Raw genomic sequence first — 26,949 nt, 5'->3', positions numbered from 1 at the left:
TAACCAACATGGCCCTGAAACCTTGGCTTTGCCTCCCCCTCAGTGTTCTTTGTTCTGCAATATAGCCATGGACACAGGAAGGCTCACAGTTTAATTATTTTTTAATTCAGTGTGCCAACTAACATTTCAGCACTGTTAAGTTTATAAGTGCATTTTAAGAAACATTACATAATACAAGCAATAGGTAACAGAATTTAGAATTTTCTAATGATTAATATATTTACTGATCATGTATATTGTAAGTCAATCACAGACATGTAAAGAAAAACACCCTTACGAATAGTCAAGCTAAAGACATTCACCAATGTTGTTCTTTCCTGTACTCAGTCATTTAGAATAACAGGGTAGAATGAGAATCTAAGCATGACGACATTCGATCTAAAAACAGGACTGAGTTGTCAAAGTGGCGAGCACGCCAGGATGTCTTTACTTTGGAAAGCGTCCAGAGGTGCTTGAATGATTTTTCCTCATTTTCTCCTGTCTTCGGGAGTCTTGTCTACACAAGACAACAAGGGGGTTTTGACAAAGTCAAGATGTGTAGAGAGGTGGCTTTATGTGTGTATGCCACACAAGCTCGCGTCCACATGTCTGTCTTCAATCATCTAAGCAGCCGCCCACCCTACATATAATCCTCAATCTGGGCTTTTTACCCAACTAAAACAAGATCTCACCAGGAGTCCAATGTAATATCTTAAAATAGAGCGACTGCTTGCCTTAAGATGACAAACAACTAAAAAGATGTTTCCCAGACCATTCATAAATGAGATATCATTCACTTGTTTGCATTATTGGGCACACAGGTCACTGCTTTAGCTTTGTTTAAAAGAATTACTTACATTTTAAGGGATTGGTGTAGTTATTTTGCATTTGCGGTACAGTACAGTAAAGTATATTATACATATCGCCATAAAAACAGCATTTAAAGGATAAATTGCAAATAGGATCATGGGAATATGAGAAATATCAGTATATGACAAGGCACCCACAGATGTCTTTAAAGCTAAATAATCAATAAATTAGGTTACGTACTTGTGTTGCCTTTTTCCCCAAATGTGATGGCTTTTATACTACTTTTGTTGCATTCATCAATCAACGCTTAAGAATGATTTCAATCAAACAAAAGCTTTATCTTATTTTATTTCTTTTAAGATGTCATGTGTTATATATCACATTGTGTTAACCTTTAATGTGCCATTTCTGTTTGATAGTTCCTGTATGTGATGACTAAGCCTGCTCCCCTCTGCTGGCCAAGAGCTCGCAGTGCTCCTGTCTGAACATTTTCCTAAGAGGGTTTTACTTTTAATGTTGTGTGGTTGACGTTTATCCTAAGAGAGGGAGAGAGAGAAAAAGATATTTCAATTCAACCACAGAAATCACCCCAGCAAATGCACTTGAAACAAACCACCAGAGCAGTTCATGTCAGTATGGTCTACTCTTCTTCATCTCCTGTGCAGTGGGAGATGACAGCAGTCACCATCACTTTCTGTCATTACATCGCTCTCCATGCCATATTTTGTCTTTTTATCTTTTCAACCTTCTTCTCACACACTCACGCACATGTTTAAATGTTCGCTAGCGCTGAGCACAGTCCTGATTCTGGCATTTTATGGAACCCTGAAGAATTTTCTGAGCGTCCCTCATAGTCTTGTGGTAAAACGTATGGTTGCATATCTCTTTTCAATTCCTTCAGACAACAGACATTACTCTGTAGAATTCCAGATTTTAATGTTTGTTCCCTCTTGACATGCTATTTCCTTTAATTATGTCCAGACCTAAGATTCTTGAAAAAAAAAAAAAAATTCTGTGATTTTTATTTCCTCAGTCTTTTCAACCGTGTGCCTGATCGCTGACTATTTTTCCTCCATTTTTCCCGTTCACACTTCCCTCATCTCTTTTCCTGGCCTCCGGGGTCTCACTCCTTCTAATAAGGCCTTATCTGTGAAGTAATTTAGCTGCCACAGCTTGGGTTTCTGTTGCGCGGCGAGTGGTCCCATTGTCCTGCCCCGCTGTTGCTGAGATAAACCCTCGATTGAACAAAGCCAGTGCTGACCTTTACAAAGTCCCAAATCTCGCTCTGTACACCCCCTTTAAGGGGAGATTCGTTGTGCCAAGATTTAGGTGGGGTACAGGACATGTCAAGATAGGTGTGTGTGCATGTGTGCATGTGTGTGAAAGACCGAGAATGTGTGGGGTCAGGGTGGATTGAGTGAGCATGAGATGGACAGGGGAGAGGGATTAAAATGGCTGACTGAGCCTGTCTATATTTCTAATAGCACTTTGCTTTGAGAAGGTGGTAAAGGAAGGAAAACTGCACTGCAAGCAAAGCATTCAGGCATCCATTTTTCTGTCTCCTCTGTCTTTCAAGAGAATGCTTTATGTGCTATATTTTCTAACCTTCCTGCCCCCAATGATTCTATTGCTTTATGACAACATGTTGCTGGGGCCTACGCTGTTCCCGAAAACTGTTCTGTGGAGCGCCTCGTCTTACTTCCATTGTTATCTATCATGTCCGTCGTTCCTTGGCAGGGGGCCCACGAGGAGTCTGTCAGGATTGTTGCTTTGACACACAGTGGAACGACTAGGGAGAAACGATTAAAGCCAAGTGGTTGGGGGGTCGGATGGATTGGAGGGGGGGGTCAGTGCCTCTGCCAGGGAGGTTCGGGACACAATGCAACTGGAGTACTTTCTCTCTTGTGAACCACTGTCATCCTCCAGAGGCCACTCGACGAGCCCTCCACATCGCAAATCCTCTCTGCTTTCCATCCCAGCCGTCTGATGGTCAGGAAGGGAACCTCATCAAAAGGTCTTGGAGTTGGGGATTGACAGAGAGTGGGTAAATAGTTAACAGGAGCGGAGGAAAGAATTGATGTCTGTATGTGGTGTTTGGGAGGCAAGGGAGCAAAACGGGCTACCGCAGAAATATAACTTCAAGTGTGGGCCTCAGAGTCAGATTTGGAGTCTGATCTACTCAGTCTGCTGGTCAGGTGGCCTTCTGTTCATGCACCCTTCATCTCTCCATCCATCCCTCCTCCCTCCGTCGACCACCACCTGCCTGCAAGCCACCACCAGTGTTCCCAGGGAGATGAGCGCCACAGAGAAGAAGGCCCACAAGGGATTAACTTTTCACATGGCTGGGAGTCCTCGTCTCAAAAGACCTGACAACCCCAGACGGCTTGATTAAAAAAGAAAAGAAGAGAAGAGGAGAGGAGGAGGGGGCACAGGAGGAGTTGAAGAGGGGGGAATTCTTCACATGATGGCCCTGAGAGAGGGATTTTGGATATTGGGTGTCTTTTTTTCCCCGCCATCCAAAGCCCCCATGTCCTGGATGAGAATGAGCAAATTGTTCCTCCTGTTCTCCCTGCAGTCCCCATGTTGCCTGGCTTAAAGATGTGGGTGGGCACCAGCATGCATTGTTGAGTCTTGACAGGAAACCTGCAGATGTCCTCGAGTTTGAGCGATTAAAAAATCTGTGAGTCGGGAAAAATGCTTTGACCTTTAATTTTCAAATCTCTCGAGAGACCTGAAGATTTCTCAATGATTCCACTCTTATACAATGTGTTGATTATATTATGGCATTTTATTTCTAATCAATTATTAATATATTATCAAAAGCTATCTGTTGTTCTCTGTTTGTCAGCATTACATTTCAGTCAAGGGAGACATTGGCAGCGAGAGCCGACCAACCGTTGCCGGCTTAAAGTTCTAGTGTTCAAGTGGCAAGGCGCCCTATTTCCCCTTACTCTATTCCCAGATAAATTAGGCCTCTCAGGTTTGTCTGTGAGAAAGAGAGGACAAAAATCAAAACAAACGCTCCCACTGAAGTGAAGATGGGAATGAGGGTTTGCTTTCCTTTCTGGGTAGCAGATCAGCAACTCAACCTACCGGGACAGTGGGCCACTTAATACCTCCCATCTTGTCCAGGTAGCGGAGTTGCCCGATAGGGAGGTCAGGAAAGGTAGCAACATATTATCTTACAGATCACCACTCACCTTCTGGCTTCCTCCACATGGCTCACTTACCCTCTTCTCATCTCAGCTCCCAGCACACAACCTCTATTCCCACACCGTTTCATTCTAAAGGTCGGCTAAGATGAACCAAGAGGGACCACTGATATGTCTTGCTTCTGCAGTCCACCAAAGATAACAAATAGAGCCAGTTATGATGGATTTACAGCAACCTGGGAAACTACTGAACAGTAAAGTTATTGACCAAACGAGATGTGGCATTCTAATGCAACAACTTTTACACTTAACATTTTTTATTGATTGTATTGTCTAAATAACATTTTCTTTTTTAAGTCTTTGCCCAATGATGGTAATAAATCTATTCCGATACTACAGCTTGTGATACCGCTGTCCATATCGTACTCTAATCAGTTCAGCAGGTATGCAGCAGTAATCAGAGTGAATATTGTGATGACTGATTGGTCAATAATGTGTCTTTTGTGTTCAAACTAGAGGTATATATACCTTTGATAAGCTGCTGGATGAGCAGGACGAACGAAGTCCAGGTAACACAATATGAATTTGTGCACTTGTCAGTAAGAGCACATAAGACTGGATATGTAGTTGTTAAATTTAGAGAAAATATATAGGTTTTTTTTACTTTTTTGTCTGTAACTTCAAGAGTTGGAGAAGGAAATGAAAAAGTGTACATTTCCATCCTTTGCCTTTAAAAGCACCATGTGTGTCAGTAACTTCTGCTGGCAACATTAGCAGTGCAAGGACAAGAAAGCCCATATCCAAGGGGGTGACTAACACAGTCTATTAACCCTAATATCGGCCCAGATTTCTCATTAATCATGCTGCTTACAGGCCATATGGCTCCAGACTCCGAGGAAGCTCTGAACCTATTTGCTGTGCACTTGACCTTACAGACGGACCCAGGGGATTGGAAGAGTTGATTTCTGAGCTCCAGGATGTTGTACTCTTCCCTTCTGGACCGCTGGAAAAATGAATGAACTCACCAATAGATGTACAGAGCTCCGTTGAGCTTAAAATGTCCCACATGTGGTTTTGTTTTGAACAAAGAATAAGACTAGGATCACTACTGGTTTAATGTGCCACCGAGAATCCGCTGAAGCAGTATTTAAGGAAGATGGGTAAGTGGATAAATTGAGATGAGATTTTCTGTTTGTAAAGACAGTACTGCTACATTGATTGCTCAGGAATTAAAAAGTTATACTTAAAAAGGAAGGCCTACATTATGTCTCGCTCCATCTTTACTGTAAAGCACAGCTGTTTGGGTGTAAGTTGGGTAACCTTCTGAACTTTTCAGGAGGGAAACAGAGGTACTGTACCTTAACATACTGGATGGACTTATATGGTACTTTTTTTAACTGGAAGGCATTTTAAGATGTGTGTCTTTAAGAACTTGGCAATATATGCGAATAAATACAATCATTGTGATACAAAGGTGTAAAAAGTAAAGTTTTAAAAGCTAAAGCGTGTCAAGTGTAGACAAATTTACCTGCACGGTGTGTTAATGTGACCAAAGGCTCTAATAATATCCACTCAATGATTGGAGGCATGCTTGTGAAGTGACACAACTGACAGAACTGATATGATCCCCTGAATCATATTGTTCTGACCGTTGCACTAAATCAGAATCCAATCAGTATTTCTTTGTCAGAGCACTTGTTCCCTGCGGCACGGCTATCATTAAGTGAGTCATTTAGGCCATCATGGGTAGGCCCACATCATAGCCTGCTGGTGGCTTTTAATGGGCAGTGGAGTTCTTTCTACTGTAATGCTCACTGAAGTATCTGGGGCTAATGCAAACCCCTATAGTTTGCCACTGCATTAGTGCCAGAAGACCCAGCAGTGAGCCTTTAACCTGGAGACGACAGGGTTATGATTATGTTCACCACGGGGTGGTCTTGGTCAGAGGACGCTCAGCTGACAAAGGGACATGAACACAATGACAGACGCTGAATTCACATCAATTATGAGCTTATTTCCACAAGTCAGAAGTTTAGTCGATTTCTGGGAGGGATGAATGATTCTTGACTGCTGGTGATAAATGTTAAAAATCTTTCATTTTAGCTCAGTTTCTTTCGGACTGTTCTCCACCTCTATTTCAGGGATCTTTCATTAAGCTATATTGTTACCAATACAATTTAACAGGTACAGTCACGTTTAAATGCCTGGTAAGATTTTTTTTAATTTTATTTTAAGTAATGAACATACACAAACAGCAAAAATTACAGGTGCAAAAAGCATTTGTTGTTTTCTTTAGACTCATGCCATAAGCTGTGTTCAACACTTACATTGTCTGTGGCTTCTTTTCTATTAATTACTTTTAGTGTCATACTTTCTCTTTCTCCCTCTCTCTCTCTCTATCTCTCTCTCTCATACACAGACACATACACACACACACACACACACACACTGTGTGTGGTCCTACCATTTCAAACCTGTGTTTTCTAATGGTTCATCAGGCCTGAAGGTCAGTGTCTTGACTTTAGGCTAATCTTTTAAATTCGATGGATTTTCACTTCTTATCAGAAATCACTTGTCCATCTTTGTTTTCATTACTGTTACTTTCAGATTTTTTTCTACCCTGCCTGACTAAAAAAGGCTTTGTTGTTTTCTTTCTTCCCTTCGTTTTTCCTCCTTGTATAGTCCCCCCTTTTACATTATTCAAATCAGAATCCCCATGTGAGCACCTTGCTCTTGACCTAGCTTAGAAAGCTCCTGATTGCTTTAATAGCAGTCCTTGGACCATGGGCGTCTTCAAGGAACTCTGGTAAGGATAGTGCGTGTGTGTGTATGTGTGTGCGTGCATGTCTGTGTGTGCACCAAAAGGTGGTTGATTGGAACTGACCTGAAGAGTGTCGGGAGAAAAATGAAGAACCGACATGCAAAGTAGGTGTGTGTGCTTGCATAATCGTGCAGAGAAGAATCACTGAGGTCAAGTGTAGAAATGGTCAGTGGGTGAACTAAAATCTATAAAAGAAACACTCACACATATATTTATGTTTCAGGGATGGTTTAAGGTTAGTGAAATACTGCCATTATGGAAAAGAGTTGCCAGGTCTGCACCTCAGTCAGTGAATGCCAACAGAGGTTTATACTGCTCCCAGATGGAAGTGAGCATAAGCGTATGAAGCACAACATGAATGAGAAGGAGCTTAGGTGCGCTGATGGCTTACCCTTTGCAAGTAAGATTTGAAATTGCATGCACAAAAGTATAAATGCAAGCTGCGTTTTGCCAAAGAGGCACACATGTGCACAAGGCTAAATCCTCCAACAGTGGGATTGCCCTAGCATTACCCAAAGTCAGGAGCTCCTAAGTAAGGCCAGCTAAGGTTGGGATGAGGCCTGGCAAACCCAAAGATTGAGTCTGAATTAGGCCCGCCATTCAAAGCTGCTGAAAGGAGTTCCTGAGCCTCCCATTCTCTACCAGCAAATTGGGAGGAAATCTCACTATTGTCAAAAGTTTTGAAGAGGTTGGCGGTTGGGAGGGGGTACACAGTGTGCTTACCTATAGATGAGAGCGGAGACAAAGCATTCTGGGACATCCAGGAGAGTCTTTGAAATCCCTCTTAGCTGGAGACAGAGGCAGCCTTGAGTAGCTCCTGGTGGAGAAAAGGTCAACAGTGCTCAGTTAATATAAACACTGAATGGAAGGAGATTTAACTTAAGAATTTACAAGGATGGAACAGATACTGAGGATTTCAATTAGGCTGAAGAATTTTCCTTCACATTAAGGAAATTGAAATTCTACAAATATTAGGTGACTTTGGAAAGGGCCAAACAATTGATGCAATTGGGGTAATACATTTATAGGCATTTATTTTTTATATAAATACATCATAATAAATAAAAAAAATTAAGAAATTAGACATTAAATTCATATTTTTCAATACATTAACAGATAGAACTTCACATAACTGATTGGAATGTTCCTGAAGTTATAAATTCTTCACTGAACAACACTAAAACCATACAAAAACAGGAACCCCTGTAATATGGACTACTTATTCATTATGGATGAACATAAATCAAGGGAAAATCTGACATGCTGACAGTGGGAACTGAAACCATCTGCATGACGGCCCAAAATTGCAGAGTATTCATCACGTCTCAAAGTTGCATCTGGTGCACATTTTGCGTTAGACCTCTGACAACTAAGGCTTTCCCGTTTTCTCGAACTGACAGCAACACAATTCCCGATGAAGATGATGACGGGGGATGTTGACGATGGAAGTCTTTTAGAGCCTTTTGATGGATGAGGATTGATGTGACTTGTGTTGAATTGTGCGCGCCTACATGTGTTTTGGCGTACGGTGGAAGACAGACAATACCTCAGGCTAAATAGTCGGGGTGTCACTGGGGACCCACATGTGAAAACACACTACTGATTGGTGGTGGTGCACCGCTGCTACCCTCTTCCTGATCAGCAGTGCAGCCTAGGGCTCTTCCGGAGTCTCTCACCCCTACGTACTAGAGTCCAACTCCCCCATGCTGGCCTGCTATACCAGTGCCACCCCTCTCTTCTTATTTTCTCTCTGTCTTTCTCTCTCATTAATCAATGTCAAGCCGTCCAACAACAAGGCCAGCATTCTTTTCCTGCCTGCCTCCTCAGCTCTTCGTGTATGTCATTGTGCGTTGACCCTCCCCCTCCCTCAGCTCGAGCAGCCACCATCATCCTTTCACATGGCCGCAGAGCTGAAGCCCCGGGCCCACACTGCCAACATGAAAGGTTCACAGGCATTGTGAGGGGGAGGAGGGGGGGCGGAAAAAAAAGTGAGGAGGAGGCAATGCTCTCACTTCAATCTTTTCTTCGTTTGGCTACGGGAGAAAAAAAAGGGATCCCTTCATCATTTACATAATTCATGGAACACACAGGGGGAAAAAATGGCCCATTGAGTAGTAAAGAAAAAAGTTTGGATGGTGTAATCATGGGGGGAGTGGGTGTGCGATATGTATGCCAGCCTTTGTGCCCTCAGACCTATCTTTCCTGCTTCTCTCCATTCATCAGTGCTCCCCACACACACACTCATTGTCTGATGTTTGCCATTAACCTCTGATGTAAGTCCATCGCCTCTCTTCCTATCAAGTCTCTATGGGAAAAGAATCAGGAAAATAGATGTTTTACAGCCTTCAGGTTTCTGCTGACATGGGCGTCTTGATGGACTTTGCAGAGGCAAAAGTCATTAACCCAAATGTAGCGTAGCTATCACGTCAAAGAACTCAAAAAGCGGGCTTTGTTTTGCTTACAGGGAATTAAATGCAATTATTGTGAGGAGATGCTGATGCGTGCCCATTCTAGCATTCATGTTAGATTCACACATGTGAGAGGAAAACACCTAATTTCTGGCTGTGCCTCTAGCATTTTTTCCCATACTCCATTTTCACCATTAACCCGAAATAAGCTCAGAAAGCCGCAGACCATCCTATCACTAATACCCTATTTAAACACTTAACTGTCCATGTTTACATTGCATAATGAAACCACTCCTCGCCTGAGCTCTTCAGCATGTCATTTGTTTACAAAGAAGGAGATTGTCTCCAAATCAGCAGTCATTTACTGGGGGAAGCATGTGCTTAGAAACCCTTTGTCTCTTTGCCTCCTCCTTCCCCGAGCATCTGTATGTATTTGTTGTACTAATGAACGGAACAAAAGTTTCCGGGGGCCCCGTGAAGGGGGGGAGTTTGTGAGAGAGACCAGCCAAACCGAGGCTGAAGCGGGGTCCGCCGAGTGGTCAGTTGCCATGAAGTTGACAGTGGGAACATAAGACAGCGCGAATGATGGAGACTTGACCCCACAACCTCCTCCCTCCTTTTCTCTTGCCTTTAACTCCAACCCCTTGTGAACTCCTTTCTGTAGATGATAGATGACCCTCGGTCTCATTCACGATAAAGCTTCTTGTCCCCATCTCAGCCCTCCAGAGTCCCATGCCTGTTGTCCACGCATGTGCACGGACATACATCTATGCCAGCTCAAATTTTTTATTAACCCTGTGACGTTTGGTCGGCCTCCCATCCTGTACTCTGACTTTTTTGGGGGATCCGACCAACAAGGTGCACCACCCTGGATGTGAGCATCATGGAATGACAGGTAACCAAGGCTTGTACACCAGTGTGCACACGCGCGCACACACACACACACATGCGTGTGTTTCCATCAGTCAACTATACTGGCAGTTTATGCTTATACACTGAAAGGTCAAAAAGTTGTCATTATGACATAATGACGCTATACACAAACACACAAATCTTAGCTTATACTCCGGCTCTGTGTTGAGATGCAAAATTTTCCATGTTAGAACACTTAAACACAATATCCTCAGTAACATCCACTTTTGCTGGCTGTGTGTGATGCTATTGAGTCATTTTGTCTCTCAGATCCTAAAGTTTCCTGCAACATTGCTTCAACCAGCACTTACAGTAAATGGAATATTGTTTCCATTGGAAAAAGATTCACCTGAATAGAGCAAATAGAGTTTTTGTGGAACCAAGGTGGATTCGGCAATATGCTGGAAAACTGGCAGTCAAGACACACTGGCTATCACTTCCAGTGAGACCTTTGCCTGCAGGCCGCAGGTATGCATTTGTAACGAGTTTGGGATGAATAAATGGAGGGATGGATGGATCAGGAAAAGGCCAGGAGGGAGGGGAAAAAATGAGGAGTGCAGAACAGACACTGTGCAGTGAATTACATTGCCAATCAATCTTCCCCCTGGGCACTCTTGATGAGAGCTCGCCAAACTTTCCCCTCAACTTTAAGTAACCCTCCTACAGTTTGTCAGAAGGTCTGGGGATATGGCGCGAACAAACAGTTCATAAGATTAAATGTGGCTGTGAGGACAAAGGGAAGTGGAGTTAAAAACAAGAGGAAACCTATAACAAGCAGAAAGAAAAAATGGAGGTCAAGTTCAGGAGAGAGTGTGTTTTTGTTCGCGAAAAGGGCAGTTTGGGTTAAATCAAGATGTGCTGTGGTGCTTTTGGGTGGCACAGAGGAATGTGCCTCAGTAACTTCTGACACACACACATGCTCACACACACTTTCCCACACAGTGCCCATGGGTGGCATTAGAGGGTGACACCGAGTGACTTCAAACATGTGACAGCTCATAATTACAGCGAAGAGACTAATCTACAGGGGCCCGCAGCTGCTAGAGACACATGGAAGCTCCTTAAATGTTTTTAGGAACAGAACACGCCTGAACACACACGCATAAACACACACAAGCGAAATGTGTCTGACACACACAGCCACTTGCGCCCATAGAATATTTTCTCCTTTGCGCTTGTTTCTCTGGCAAGTTTCAGTGCGTCTTTGCCCAGAGCGGTGAAAGGAGTCCAGGGTCTGTTGTGAATGTTAATTTGGTAATTAGTTGTTTTGTATGAGCAGGAGATGGATGGTGAAGGAGCAGCAAGTGCAGTACACACGGTCAGTGTGTTTGGGTTTGTCGAGAGGGGGGGTGGCAAGGGAGGGGGAGGGGGGTAATGCTGGTCCAGTTCAGTGATGCAGATGACTCCCGACCAAGTTATTTTTCTGCAAGAGAATTGGACAAAAATACCATGACGGTCGTAGAGCAAGAAGCGCCCCATGCCCAAAGAAGGTATTAAGATGTCTCTGATACATAGCCACCCCCCCTCATCCAGTCCCCTCATGTCTCTTACTTTCAGTGACTCTCCGTCTCACTCCTCAAACTGGGATGGTGGCCAAGTGCCACCAAGGACACTAAGGCTAATAAATCATCCTCGTTTCAACATCTGCCCAGTCCCAAAGGGCTGCCCACCCCGCACCCCCACCACCCCATCCCTTGTGAAGATGGGTCCTTGGCTTTATTCCTCTTTTCAGCATCCCTCCATTCTCCCCAGCTAACACCCCCTCCCCGACTGACAAAACATCTATTCTCCCATGTCCAAGTGAAGAAGAGACCCTCTTTTCCCCTCTTTGACAAAAGACGTCTGAAGCCAAGATGGGGACTGCCAGCCAAGATGCCTGGGACCCGGCAGGGGTGCCCCCCTCTCCCCCCTTGCACTTTCCTCCCGCCCTCGGGTTCATCCTTCCTTTGCTTTTGCTCTCTTTTTTACTTTTAGTACTCCCCTCCTGCGGGGGTCACTCACTCAGCGCGCCCTCGCCCCTTTCACAGTGGCGAACTCTCAGCCTCACATAAAGACATCAAGTGACAGCGCTGAGAGAAAACGGCCAGATTTGGCAGAAAGAGATATTCGACATGGCTGTCAGTGACCATTCTGCATTCCTTTGTTCCCTCGGGTGTAGTTGAAATAGATAAATAAACAGTCAGAGGCTGAAAAGCAGGGATCAGAAGCTTGTCACATTTATTCATATTGAACGGAGAAGAAAGAGGAGCAAAAACCTGCTGCTGCCAATTAAGGAGAATAAGGCGAACCTCAATTGACGGTGTTTAGATTTGTTTTCGCGGCCGAGGCTAAAGCGAAGCCATTCAATGGCCTTCTGTGGTCTGCTCTTAGGATGGCAATAGGTCTTTAGCGGTGTGTGTCTTCCTGTTGCAGAGGGGACCTGGGAAGTCGTTTCTGGACTCATCAGTTAAGAAACGCTCTCTCCACGGTTACTCACAAGGCTCCATTTGCCGTGAATACACAGCCCTTTTTCCCAGCACCTCAAACTCACCCCCAGCAACAGGGAGCGCCGCCCATAACTCTGCACGAGCCAGCCGTCACAGGAGTCTCCAAAGGAAAAAAAAGTCACACTGTTTTGACCTGCCAAGATAATCTAAAGATTTTATACATTAAAGTCTCCATCCATACAACTTTAAAGCTCTTTTTCATCCCATTATCACATCAAGACCTGGTTTCATTTCGTTTGATTCAATACAAATGTGGCGCAAACGTGACCATGTCAAGAAAGAGTGGCTAAAAATAACCCACATTTTGCAGCTTCAATAACATTTTACTGGAAATATTGGGAAGATTCACACATGTTCTTCATGTCATGAAGATTTCACAGGTGAAATTTGATGCAGCCTGTGAATGGATAATGTACAATTAATTTATAAAAGCTCCTGAGTAGAGATTAAAAGAAAATGTGTAATTGGAAACAAAAAAAATATATTTTTCCCAGACCTCTAGATGTTTTATCACACCTCCCTAAAACACTTTCCTCTGTCTCATGAGGTTTGTTTTAGTTAATAAAGCACAGAAATTAATTCATTTCAGGATTTTAAAAAAGTCACCATTCATGCAGTTTGTGTCAGCTCCTAATTACACCAATATTACATTAAGAAACGCTACATTATTTTAATAGCACTGCCTTTGATTTTATTCACCGACAGGCCTAAACCTCAACTTTATGCAAATTGTTTCAATTTTTCCGAACCTGCCCAAGCAGGGAAGAACATTTACCAACAAGATTCTGTGATGAATTAGCCAATTAGTTTTAGTGGCATTTTTTTGGTTCATATTTTATTCTCAATTATGCAGATGGAGACACTGTAATTAATGTTTTTGTGCGTGTGTGGCTGGGTCATTATGCATGGAAATGTAAATCAGAGCTTTGTGTGTACGCTCATTAAAAGTGTGAAGGGTTTCATGTCTGCGGTGGGTTCTTGATAAACACCGCTTGCTGCATTCCCAAATCTGTTTTCAGGAAATATTATTTGAAATCCCCCTCCAGATAATGACAATCAAAGAAAATCTATCTTTAATTGCATTAAATAAAAGCTCATTTTTAAAAAAAACTCTATAAAAAAATGACAGTAATCTAATTTTCCACTCCCGGGCACTCGAGCAGAGCGCATTCCTTCACAGCTCTTCTTTCCCTCTACAAAACATTTAGATTTCCAATTAGCCTCTGAGAAGAATGGCTAATTTAACACGGCGAGCAGGCGCCTGATGTCTCAATCTGCTGGCTGTCAGCACCATGAAAAGGACCGGTTTCCCTCTCCCTCTTTCTCTCTTTCTGGTGGCGAGTTCATCCAACATGATCATCTCATTTAGACAATACATAGGAGGGGGAAAAAATGAATGTTAAATAAAACCACTATGAAAGGGGAGCACTTGAAAAAATGAATGAAGATGGTCTCGGTGAAGCAGTGGAGCAGCAGGACAGGCGGTGGTTCAGCAGTGGCCCCAGATTGACTCATCTGTTAGTGTATATCCAGCCAGATCCTGCACACAACACCCACATTGTCCGCTGTGCCAAGGAGTCAAAGCAGCGCTCCCCTCCTTAGGGGGCTATTTAAGACAAGCAAAGATACATGTTAGCCTTTTCCTCATCTTCTGTATACTCCATTTCCCCATCCTGCTTCTTTCTTTTCTTTTCTTTCTTGTTGAAGGCGATTAATATATGTATGTTATACATAGTATAAAAGAAAAAATGGCTCTTTTTCATCTTCTTTTTTCCTATGCAGATCATTAAACTACACAAATGGAGATTCTAAGAATTTAGTAAATTAGAGAGACATTTTTCGTTAACTTTAACTTTGCCAGAGTTCATCCTCACGTCTGCGAGTTGCCAGGATCGGTTCCGCTACATCTGGATGTGATTTTCCTGGCTGTTTTAACTCACTCTTCTGAGACTGACATTGGTGATTTGTAGAAACAAGACAGAAATCTTCTGCCACGATGTTGCCTTTTTTTTTTTTTAATGCGTCATAGCGGACAAACTCTCCGCATCGCTTCAAAACTGCAGCTGCAACAAGATATCACATCTCGACAGTGTTGAGAGACAGAGAGTGAAATGAACTCAGTTGTCTCCTAACATAATGGTTTTTATTGCTGTTATTTGCCAGAATCGTATTTTTTTCTTTTGGGTCTTACGAGTCCCCTTTGCTGAAGCTTATCGCGATGGGGAGCCTCGAAACTGCGGTGCTATCAAGCTGTGCGAGGGTCGCTGGACCGTTTCCCAGAGAGAGCATTAAAAAAAGTGATTCCTGTCTGCCTCCCCAAAACCCAAACAACATTAGTGGCACAGTCCCACTTCTCCCATGTTCCCTTTCCCAGCTTTCTGTTAAACACACACAGTTCTCCACCAACTGTTGTTTCAGCTACTATCTGCTGTCATTAACCAGAGGCAGGCAGACTGACACTCCCCTCTCTGTCTATGTGTCTGCAGCCTGTCCCTCATTCACTTAGCTGCAGTCTTTATCTCGCCCAGGGCAGCCCTGTGATAACACTGTTAACAACAGTAATGTGTGCTGCGAGGGAGCCACTGGAGCTGCCACCGTCGGGGTGAGTAAAGTGAGGTCAAGGGCTTTTAACATCTGACGACGTTGCACCCAATCCACTCCGGCTTCGCTCAATGCCACCATGCGCTCCCCTGCTGTGAGCCTCTTCTCCCCTCTTCACACTGTGGTTCATTCTTGGGTTTTGAACCCCTTACCCTGCGCTCTGATGTTAACAGCGCGGAGGGAAGAGAAGAAAGGGGGAAAAAACCCCGAACGAGCTCAGAAGGCCCTGCTGGGCCCCGTCTCTGTCTGTCTGTCTCTCTTTTTCCCCTCATGCCACAGGGAACACGCCGATGTTATTTTAGAAATCACGCTGTTAAAGATTAATGTGGGCCTGGAGGAGTGTGTCATCGTTCCTTAACGGCAGGAATGAGGCGCTGAAGAAAGCCGACAGTGTGTTCTGTCCTACAGCCCAAGGACAGATAAGTTTCTTCTTACCAAGCTTCCCCGAGCACCCCCTTCTCCTTTGTCCAGCAGCCCTCTTCCTCAGTCATCTGTTACAAACCGCAGAGAAAATTGGGAGACATTAAAATCCACTTCTTCTCTGCGTTGTGTTTATCATTTTTCTCTTCTCGTCACTGAATCAGACTGAAGTGTGGGCGACGGATCGCTCGCATTCCCTGCACTCAAAGATACCGTACAAAAAAAACACCTTGACCACAAAGAGGGTCAAGACAGGGTGTTCACAAACATTTTCTATTCTGATTGCTCTACTTACATGACTAATGGAAAGTCCCCGCTGCAAATTGTGACTATGCAACTCCCCCCAATAAAGTCATCTGTCATCATCCCAAGGACTGGCCAGACAGACAGATAGCTATAAACTGGGTTCAGAGACCAAAGCGAAGCATCCTGGCGGTTCCTATGTTGTTGTTGAGAGGGAGAAGACAGCTCCAGATTAAATTAATAAAACTGGCGTTTGTCACACCAGATAATAGGTAATAACATTAAACAACTGATGATGCCAGCGATACAGACCGGTGACACTCTGCGAGTCGTAGCTCAATCATCCCCGCGGAAGTTTTGCTCTTTTTTCTCTGATAACGGGAGCACTCGATAAGCTTTAGGACGTCAATCTTAATTGCAGTTATAGTCTCTGCTTTCCAAAGGCCTTCACCTTACAGAAACCAGCTAATAAACTCATTTGTGACATGTCCCAAGGTCAGCCACACTGTTATTAAATAGCATTAATAAAAGTGGGCTTTGTCTTTGAAAAAGTAGTAATGCTCAACACTATTATCTCTGCTTTTGACAGTTATTAGTCCATATCAGAGACTGAACTTTGGATCTGTTCAATATTAAGATTCTGATTGGCAATGTCTTACACCACAAAGTCCACCACGCAGCTTTAGCTTTCAGTGCCCAGGGATAGCCAGCAGCATCGTATCATCCCTTTTATCTGATGCTAACTGCATCAGTCCTCCGTCGCCTTTTGAAGTCCGAGACGTCCCTGAAATTATCAGTGTCAGTAACACGTCAACGCCTTCCAAGTTTTGACGGACAACGGCCTTTGTACAAGGGGGTGGGACCGTCTCATTATCTCCACTCAATTATATGCTCATCAGAGAGACCTCAAGGCCAAATCCCGAAGGCCGACGATCCGAGCTTCAAAATGTAACTGTAGCTCGCCAAGAGGTGGATGTCAAGAGCTCCCAAAACACGTTTGGGCTGCACTGCGGTTTTGCCAATTTCATCCCGTAAAACGTGCAACTCCCAAGCAAGTTGTGCAACGGGGACGCAGTGAATCATGTGATTACAGCGTTCTGTGGCCTTCTAATCAATTTCATTAGCTGCGTAAATCATGACAGCCTGACATTTATTGTGCGGTTGATGGGTTGATCCAGTGGACTTGGAGACAGCTCTCTCCGTGATAAATGTTGCTATCTCTTCAGAGCAGAGTGTCTGGGAGGGTTGGAACCAAAGAGAAGGTGAAACTGGGCACAGGATAGTCCCACAGAGGCTGCTGTGCACCAACAAATGCGGGAGTCCATGAGGACGACACGCGTGGGCGTTGTCGGCATTTTCAACAAATCTGTCTCAAAATATTCCATTTACTACGACAATCTCAGTTCTGTTGCCGTTGAAGGTTTAGTGCTATTACGCGGAAGATATGGGATTTTTCTTTTTTTCCAGCACTCAGCAAACCCAAGAACATAAATTAAAAATAAGCACTCTTTGGGATTTACGGTCCATTACTTGCATTTGGCAGACAGGTTTTATTTATTTTCCTCCACGCACAAACCCTATACAAAATGTATTCTTCACTCAAAAGCAGAGCAAAAGAAAGCATTTTTAGTTCAACATTATCTTCGCAGTATCTCCAGACAGTATCTTTTGGCAGTAATGCTAACTGCTCTGGCTCCACCATGTTTCCACTGTGCACCAGTTACAGTTCATTTGGAACACACAAACGCTTTTTGTATTTTATCTCTGCATCGCACTCAAAATAATACACATGCTAATAGCGGCTATTAGAACTATTACACTGTCGTTATTTTTGTTGGTATTTATTTCATGTATGCGCCCTGGCTCTCTGATAATTATGCTTGAATGGAGCCTTTTGAAAAGAGTTTGTGAAGGCATCGCATCAAGTCAGATCATGAAAATGCACTTTTTAGTCAAATGCTCTGAGGACAGGCCTGTCTTTAACTTGCTGCAATTTTGTTTGAGAGATTATTGGTTTTAGACAAGAAGGAAAAACTAAGGAGCTCCCTTTAAGCTGCCTAGTGTAATAAATCATCGTTTGGTCGAGAAAGACAGATTCTTTTCACACTGATAAGTGCAACATTCCCCAAACCTTCCCTATGTCAAATTGTTCTTTGCTATTTAATTCATAGGTAAGCAAAGCCCATCCTGCTTTGATGTCTCCTTCTTCACCTGAGCACTGTGTATTAAAGATCACTCACAAATTTAGGAGCCACCAAATGATGAACTGTACATAAAAGGAGGATAAAGGACCTGTGGGAGCGGTTTAATAGTTTGCACAGCAGCTTCTGCTGTCCTTCCTGCACAATTTGTGCTCTGTCTGATACTTCACTTCAGATCCAAAATACCCTACTGCATGAAAACAAAAACACATTCACACTCCTGTGCGGGAAATCCATGACCAGTCCATGTTTATTTATGTGCTCTAGAAATCTCATCACTGAGTCACTCACCGCGCACGGAGAGGCCTTCTCGGGCATCATCGTCAGCCCGTGTAGGGATTGACCCCGGTGTAAATGCTCAGAGCCCAAAAGAAAGCCCTCGCTTGTCCCGGGATCCAAACCATATACGCGCTCACTCAGCCTCCAGATCACTCGAGACTTTTTGTTTCTATATTTGGATCTGTGCCCAAGCTCAGTTTGTGTGTATAGTGTACAAAAAACCCAACAGAAAACCACAGGATTTCTTTGGGATACCTGACCAACTATTACGCACAAGAAAAACAAATCCTCTATTTCATTATTATGTGTGGAGGCTTTTCTTTTCAGAGCTTGTCCTGCCCTGACATCAGCTACAAAGAGCTGTGATGCAGAACTCCCCCTTGTTTATGTTCAAATACACAAATGGTAAATATTTTAATAACTCGGTGCAGTGATAGGCAGTTGACTCCCTCGTTGTCCATCGTCCCATCAAACACAGCTGTTTATTTAAATCATCAAGATATGAAACATACGCCGTAAGCAGGATCCAAGATGAGGTTTATGTCATGTGTGAATGTAAACTTTTTATAGGCTGTATCGGCATTTTGTTCAGCTGAGGTATGTGAAATAAAGTACCCACGGTGTGACCTTTGATTCGATCTGAATGCCCTGGAGTCAGGACCCTAAATCTTACACGCTTAACCCCCTGCTCACAATGAGGAAATACGCCATGGGAAGAATAGGAGATCATTAGAAATGAGGCAATATTATTTTTCTTCCTGCTGCCATGTATCGATAACCTGCACCTTTATCAGAATGAAGAGAGGGGACGTGATATATCATTATCTGAAAGGCGCGGCGTAAAGGCTGCTGATGCCGTGCAGGCAATCCTCTTACAGGCCGCAAGGTAGGGTTATTTATTGGGAGTCATGCCTGCGGCTGTCACTGCATCTCATAGGGGGGAGATCTATTGGCATGCCCTTATTCACTTATGATTATTACTGATCATCTGCCCAAATGACTTATCAATAAATAGGAGGCCAAGCAGATAATTTATTTGTATGGTTTTGTCGATAATCAAGTTTGGAGTCAACGGTCTTAAAAGGATAAGGGGCCTTGGACATCTGGTGATGGATGATCGTGTGAGGCCGCTATGAAAATATGACCCTTTTACTATATTTGCAGAATGCTGCCCTCTTCGTCTTCCCTCCACCTAGCTTTGCACTCATCTCGCTCCCCTTTCTTGAAAGTGGGCTCCTTTCTCAAGGTTTGTTTGGCGACCTCACCTTGACATCACTGATGCCTTACAGAGGAATGACTTCAAACACCACAACTGTCAGATGTACAGTCTGAATACAAACACTTCAATTGCTCACTTGTGTGTTATGTGCGGAACGCAAGGCACCACATGTTGATGCAGAGACTTGTGGACCGGGACACTCGAATGATGAGACAAACCTGTCATAAGTCAGCATGAAAACCTTCCGCGATATTTCACAATGGCATTTACCTCATAAATCACACAAAGGACAGACGGGGTCATTGCTCGTTCTGTAAATATCAGCCGTTTGTGTTTGACAAGTGTCCGTGACTTTCCAGACTCACACAATAGTTCTGTATGTTTACCCTCCAAATCTAACCTTTGTGCGCTAACGCTCTATCTCACCAGCAACTCTCAGCGCCGTCACAGGCCGCACCCTGCACAGACCCATCTGGATGTAGGCCTGGATAGCAGTGTTAGCTATAGCATGCTGTGATAAGTGTCTGCCTCTCTTTCTTCCAGACAAAAGCATCGATGCATTCCTTTGGCTCCGAGTGCTGTTCGCGACGCTAATGAGCTGTGTAATTTTCCTGTGTTGAACGGAGGACTAAACTAGGCTTTTGAAATTTCCTTTGTTATCAGCTAAGAGAGAAGAATGTTGACTGTCTTCCATGGCTAAAGCCAAGTCCGCATTCAAAGTCATAAACAAAATCTATCAGATGAACTGTCTATAGTTCTACACAATTTCCTTCATTCTGCACTAGTTTAATCTAGGAAAACTTCACTGATTCTTGATTTTAGACAACTATCTCAATCCCACAACAGACTAATTGTGCACCCTTTTACAGGACTCAAGTGTGACTTGATGCTAAGAGACTATCTTTAGTCAGACAGAGGTTGTAAATCTTGGCAGGGATGCACAGATGCTTTGTTATCAACTTAAATGATAGCAAGAGACAAATGAAATTACTTGGAGTTTCCTTTTCTTCCTTTTTTGGACCACTGTTGTTCTTTCATTACTTGTAAAGTCCACGGATCACAGTTGTTCCTATTAGAAGACAGATTTATTAATGCCTGATGTGACAGCGCGTTCCTATTTCGAACCCTACAGAAACGAGACTCTTTGCTTTCATTTTTCTTTCTTTTCTTAATGTCTGACTCAAATGCACTTGCACAGCAGTTTATTATTCACAGTGAAAGGCCACTTCCTCCTCCATCTATACGTCTCACGGATCAATATGCAACCCGGAGCACCGCCAGCACAATGAAATGCTGTCAGCCACCAAGGTGTTGCATAAGTTCCCAATAAATGTGTAGCAAAACTTTCAATTTGTGGCTTTCTTGGTGTGGCTCTTTCCACCAATGGGTTGTCAGTCAGAGCCCAGGTTCAAAAAGCCCTGAGGTTTGTTTGCTGCTGGTTCTTTTTGGAAAGTTGCGGCTTTATGACATCCACAACTATCCATTGGCCGGTGTTGCCGTATTGCCTCATATTATCCACAGTTGAGGAAAATTGTTTTTGGCAACAGAATACTAACATTTTCCTAAAACACAAACCTCCAAGTGGGGCCCTCTTCTTCTCCTTGTGCCTGATGATGATGAAGCTTTATAAGGTCTTCGAGCTGCCTTGGCCGCATTACTCGGTGGTTCTCATTGTTGAAACGGCCGACTACTGTGTGCATAAGTATCCGTTTTGAACCCTCCACCGAAACCTGCATGTCATTTGTGCAGTTTGTGCACATTAAATGTATTTTTGCTCCATCATTCCTAAACAAACAATGAAACAATCCACTTGTCCAGTAACAAACCCACGCTATGAAACGTTGTTTTCCTGGTGCCAGAATGTGCGAACGCATGCTGCAGGCATGGCGAGAGAAGCAAACGTGTGTTCTGGTGGTAAGATTCTGCAGGTGGCTGCGCTTTCATCACGCAACGACAGGATTTGTTTACGTGTGAAGTCACGCGGGCCAGAGCGAGGAGTTTGGGCGGCCAGACATGCCGTGCACGCGCTTTCAAATTACCACCGCTTCAGCGTTTTGACTTTTCCCTGAGACATACTGACATGTCAGCATTCGGCTCCTAGATACAGAACAACAGAACAATTTTACCTGTCCCAGTGTAGTGGAAAATCTATCCCTCTCAACATAGGCAAGGCTCTATGCAGACCTGTCTCACCGACCCGGGGTAGGAGTCACTTTGAGAAGATGGTGACACGTGCAATAAATCATCGCTCCGCCAGTCAGCGGCCAATCACATTTTCCTCTCTTAATTAATAGCTTATTTATTTGCTTGGCAGGGTCCTGCAGGGAGGATATTCTGTGTGCACATTTATCTGTGTTGTATGAGTGGTCGGCTGTGCTCGCACGTGTGTGTGTGTGCGCATATGTATGTGCGTTTGTGTGTGTGCATTTGTGTGTGTGTGCATACAGTATGCCAGTGTTGAAAGAGCATCCCCACCTGGCTCTGTGTTGGTGATTATCATCACCATACTGTACAAACTCTTCTCTTTCAACACTAGAAATGCTAAAACAAAAGACCTTATTGGGTAAGTATTCAACAGACAAACAATTTTGATTATAATTACACAGAATTCAAAGCCAGGAAGATTTACAATTGGCATTTTTTTATCCAGCGTTGAGTTCCTGAACCCAAGAGTGGATTTGTAAGAAACCCCCTCCTCCACCTGAGGCTGACACACATCCCGGCAACCGCAGAACCACCCATGTGTGTTTGGATGTCATCTGTTGTAGTAGTCCTCAGTTTTAGGTTACGCTTGCACAATGTGATACACAAGCGTATTTACATTTTGCATGTAGCTGAACGGAGCGGAGCGGAGGGTGGGGGTGGGGGGGGCTTGGCGTCCAGAAAGTGCCCTATAGTTGTTTAATGCATGGGAGCCTTTTAGGCATCCCGGCCAAGCTGTTGGTTTGGTAAATTGTTGCAGCTGCTCGTCGACATTACAAGGAAAGGGAAGTCTTCCTTCTCACATTATTACTCACCCTTTCTATTTAAAAATGTCTGTTTAAGGTTCTCAGGAGCGGACATGAACTGTGATTTTTGCTGATATCTCTATAGCGGAAGAAATATGAAATGAATCAATGTTGGGAATGTCAGGATCATTTTCTAAAGTTAGCAACCGTCTTTGTAGGTTCTCTTTGCTGAAATATGTTTTACTGAACCAAACACCGATGCTGAACTTGCCTCTGGATGCTTTTAGAATCAATTCAGCAGTTTTAATCCACTTTCTGTAATACGCAATGAATTGAGATATTTTCAGTAAAATAAGATCACAGCAGGACACATTCGCCTGCTCCTGCTCGCCACAGGATTTCCCAGCTCCAACTTTGGTCAGCCTGGTGTTTGGAAAACCCTGCTTTAATTAATCCTCACCACTGGATTAACATGTGTTTAAACTGAGAACGCTGCCATTACCAGTGGGTATTATGTACAACTGAATCTTGGCCAGGAGGGAAACTGCAGCTCTTGTGTGGGATGCTGTGTTTACTCTTTGAATCTGATTTCAGGAACAGGATGCCTCTGTAATGGTTTAGATGATGCGTAAGTAGGCTGAGAACACTCTGGTAAGTATCTGTGGTGTAATTGTTCCCATTTGGTGAGGTCAAGAAACAGATCCCTCGACAGTTTAGCGTAGGAAACCATGTACATCGTGCACATATGGCCCATCTGGTTTGCTGTTTAGTGAGACCAGAGAAGACGAGAGGGCACTTCTGTGTGCTACTGTGTTTCCAGGTAACCGTTCTCTTTTAGCAACAAGGACACAGAGTTATAGACAGACACACATCGGACATCTTGAGGCAAACCAGAGGTCATACTCGGAGCTCACAAAGATTTGTGAAGTGTGTCCTTGTGTGGAGAGGTGCATAAAAAGACGTTGTGTGTGCCGACGTGCAGAGAAAAGCTCCACAGTTTTGGGTGGGAGATACCACAGCTGATAAATGTCTCTCTCCCAATCACGGTGGGCTGCACCAGTTTGGGAAAACACAAACTTGAATATGTCAGTCTGATATAAAGGCAGCCAGTCTTGTCACAACGCTCAAACAGGACACCTACTGTTAAAGGGCAGATGGGGAGGATAGCGAGCAGGAAAAAGGGGAGGCTCAGATTTGCCGTGTGTCTTTGCTTAAGAAGTTTTATAGGCCTCGATTCACTTCAGCTCAGTCAAAGTACCACTACCCCCCTCCCAAGCTCCACCCAAAGCTGTTCTGAAAACAGTCTTCACCTCTTCTTTGATCGTCATTCCCCATCAATGGGCTTCAGAGAGGGGGAGAAAGATGAGGCGAGACTCTGGGTTGCCATTCTATCTGAAATGCCTCCTCATTGCAGCGCCCTCGCCCCATCTCTTCATCATTTACCCACTTCCTTCATTTCCTCCGCCAGACACTGGGAGCATTCTACCACCCATCTGCCCCCAGTAAATATTGCTCGAAGGCTTAATTATACACATCCACACTCGCAGACACAGGCGCAGTCTCAGCAAAATTCCCTGCAACGCTGAAGCTGAAAATCAACGTCAAATCTGTGGGGCTTTCATTCATCAGAGACTGTGTGTGTGTGTGTGTGTGTGTGTGTGTGTGTGTGTGTGTGTGTGCGTGTCTGTGTGTGCGCTATGTTTTCTTATGTGTGCAAGTGTGTTCGTATGTGTGCTTTGGTGACCCCGCATCCATTATTATAGGGTCACATTTGTAGCCCAGAGGGTTTGTGTGATGAACTGTGAACACCCTGGGCTCATATCATTACAGTTACAGCACATGGCCTCGGATCAATATTCTCTTTGAATGCTTTAATAACCCCATTATGGAATGCTTGACTACAAACATGCCGTTTGGTTTGTTTTTGTCTTTTAACAGATGATGAACGACAGTGAAGAAGCCTCCCCGGACAGCTGCATCAAAAAGGTAGGACAGTTCTGCCATTCTAGAGATTTTTACAAATAGGACACTTAAAAGGATCCTCACATTGATTTTAATGAATTTTTAAGCTTAAACAGACTGCATTAGCTAATTATTAATGATTATGTGATTTATGACTCTATATATAAAGCTTGCACAAAAAAGTCAAAATAATTAAAACATCTTGTTTCAGTTTTTACATTTAGGTGGGGTTTTTTTTAGTTTTTGCATGGAATGTTTTGATTTATTTTTCTAAAATTAAACATAACAGACATCTGAACAAGATCACACACAAACACAGCCATGCACACAAACACAGATACGTCCCATTGACCAGTTATTGACCACTTTATGAGGTGATAAATTTATTGAAGAGGCTGGGCAGTCGGGTTTTATGGCCAGTGTCGCCGGGTCAAGACAGGACAGCGAGAGAGTTCATGTCCATCTAATGGTCCATGAAAGAACAATGGCCCCAGCATTCCTACTGGGGACCAGTGAAGTGGGGCAGCTCTGCTGTAAGGGCTCCACCGCAAACCAACAGTCTGATTGCTGAATGATAATTGGCTCAAAAGAGACTGATCTGAAACCACTGCAGAATAGCTCATTAGTGATCCAAATATCTATGCATCCTGTCCATGTCCTGAGGAGCTAGAGCAGTTTATTAATGACAGCAAAGCGAAAGCAAATAAAGAGCTTCCTCATGTGCTTGACAGATGTAGTTCACTTAACATCTCCTTTGGACTAATTTACAATTATGAGTAATTCGGCCCTTGGAAAAACAAAATCTCCCACATTTGCATTGCAGGTCAAGGGTCTTGTCGCCGTGCCCTCTATGACCAGGTGGTATGCAAATGGCATGCTACTCGGTTGATTTGAAATCCTACATTAGTCAATGAGCTTATTTTAAGTCGACCGCAGGTGGTTTTGAGCCATTCCCCACATGTTCGAATATCGTGAAAAAAAAAGAAAGAAAGAAAAAAAGCCTTGATGGTTTTATAAACTTCTTAACCACCTTCCACATGAGAGTGGACCTTGCACTCGCTCGCACATGCTGTACTGCAGCAGTGCGTGCACACCCGTGCTGTGATGGACTTGTAAAGCGGAAACACTGGCTTACAGTGGCTGACAGTCCCCTTACCTGCGGTACATAGCATCTAAACACACACGCACAAAACACACGCTGGCCACATCTCATTATGCAGAGTGCGAGTTGCGGTTGGACCTCGTCGGGTGGAGGCAAACCACATGCCTGTTATGAATATGAATGAAATTATGTATGAGCCAGTCCTTATGACATGACTCATTCATCCGCATCATGCAGTCAAACACACACGCACGCACACACACAGGCTTCTCCACTATGTTATTACCATCACAGCCTTGATTAAAGCAGAAAGTTAAGTGACTTGTAGCTTTCTGAATCACTAGTTAACTGCCGAAAGGTGTGCGTTTGCACCATTATGCATTAACATTGACTTTTTACTGGCTGATTACTTTCATTGAAGGCAAAAGCCACAACAGGATTGACTCAGTTGATAGAGTAGACGGCATCAATAAATGACATAGATGACGTACTATATATAGCTCTTTCAGGTAGAAGAGTTTGAAGGCTAACGGAACAGTCATTTGAACAGTTGGAGTTGTGGATTACATTAGTTTGGATTTAGGCCTCGTCAGGCCAGAGACTGTGCAGGTGAACATTAAACCCCCTGAGAGGAGCAAAAGCTTCTTATACACAATACACAAGTTTTTCCCCAAAAAAAAAAGGTATTTTGTAGAAGAATTTCTGTAGCTATTTATTAAAGGGAGACATTCATTAAACACGGGTTCGCTCCAGGTAGTCGGAGTTTAAAGGCGAGTCGGGGTGAAAGTGAGGGATAGACGGGAAGCATAGATGTTATTGTAGCTTGGCAAGCCCACTTACAGAAAGCTGCACTGAGCTTACGGCCGTGCATGTGTGTGGCTCCTATGCTTGCGTGTCTTCATCTGTGTGTATGAGATTTAAGGCCTGGGATTCATATCCTGCCTTTGCTTATATGTGGATCCAGCCGTATTGGCTTACACATATCTGCATCTTCACACCCCGGCCACAGACAGAAAATAAAAAGATGTGTTATCTGAATCCCCTTTCTGTCGATTTCATCCATCTTCTTCCACTCATTTCATCCCAGCCTCACAGGCAGACAGCGTGGTGTTGTTGGAGCTCTAGATGGCTATCGAGGCGATTGCCGATAGGATCAGGGATTGTTTGGTTTGTTCTGATATGGCCATTAAAAAACAGGGCTGCCTCTCTGTTTGGCTGTCTGGGTCCTGTTTATGTATATTCTCCTTCACCTCCTGCACACACACACAAGTCCATGTGTGTGTTTGCATGTGTGGTAGGTTAATGGTGCGTAGTGCTTCGTTTCAGATTTTGTAGCATGTGTGTGTGTGTGTGTGGGTGCGTGCACCCCTGTGTGTGTTAATCCTTGTCTTCAGAGGAGCGCCGCT

General features: G+C 43.8%; 1 protein-coding gene and 1 long non-coding RNA gene across 9 annotated transcripts in view; one reads left to right on the top strand and one right to left on the bottom strand.

Annotated features, from left to right (window-relative positions):
* prdm16 (PR domain containing 16) overlaps positions 1-26,949 on the top strand; it is a 144,332-nt gene that overhangs the window by 54,666 nt on the left and 62,717 nt on the right. For all 8 annotated transcript variants that reach the window (XM_057041987.1, XM_057041982.1, XM_057041989.1 and 5 more), the window contains exon 3: positions 24,418-24,465. In XM_057041987.1, the coding sequence (XP_056897967.1) occupies positions 24,418-24,465 (48 nt within the window). The remainder of the gene's footprint in view (positions 1-24,417; positions 24,466-26,949) is intronic.
* On the bottom strand, positions 84-7,748 carry LOC130530642 (uncharacterized). The gene is made up of 2 exons (XR_008951890.1): positions 7,486-7,748; positions 84-1,325 (listed from the first exon to the last, which is right to left on the bottom strand). It is a non-coding gene; the product is annotated as an uncharacterized LOC130530642 (long non-coding RNA).

The sequence above is a fragment of the Takifugu flavidus genome, chromosome 8 (assembly GCF_003711565.1).
Source record: "Takifugu flavidus isolate HTHZ2018 chromosome 8, ASM371156v2, whole genome shotgun sequence".
NCBI lineage: Eukaryota > Metazoa > Chordata > Actinopteri > Tetraodontiformes > Tetraodontidae > Takifugu > Takifugu flavidus.
This window is presented reverse-complemented; position numbering and strand designations above follow the sequence as displayed.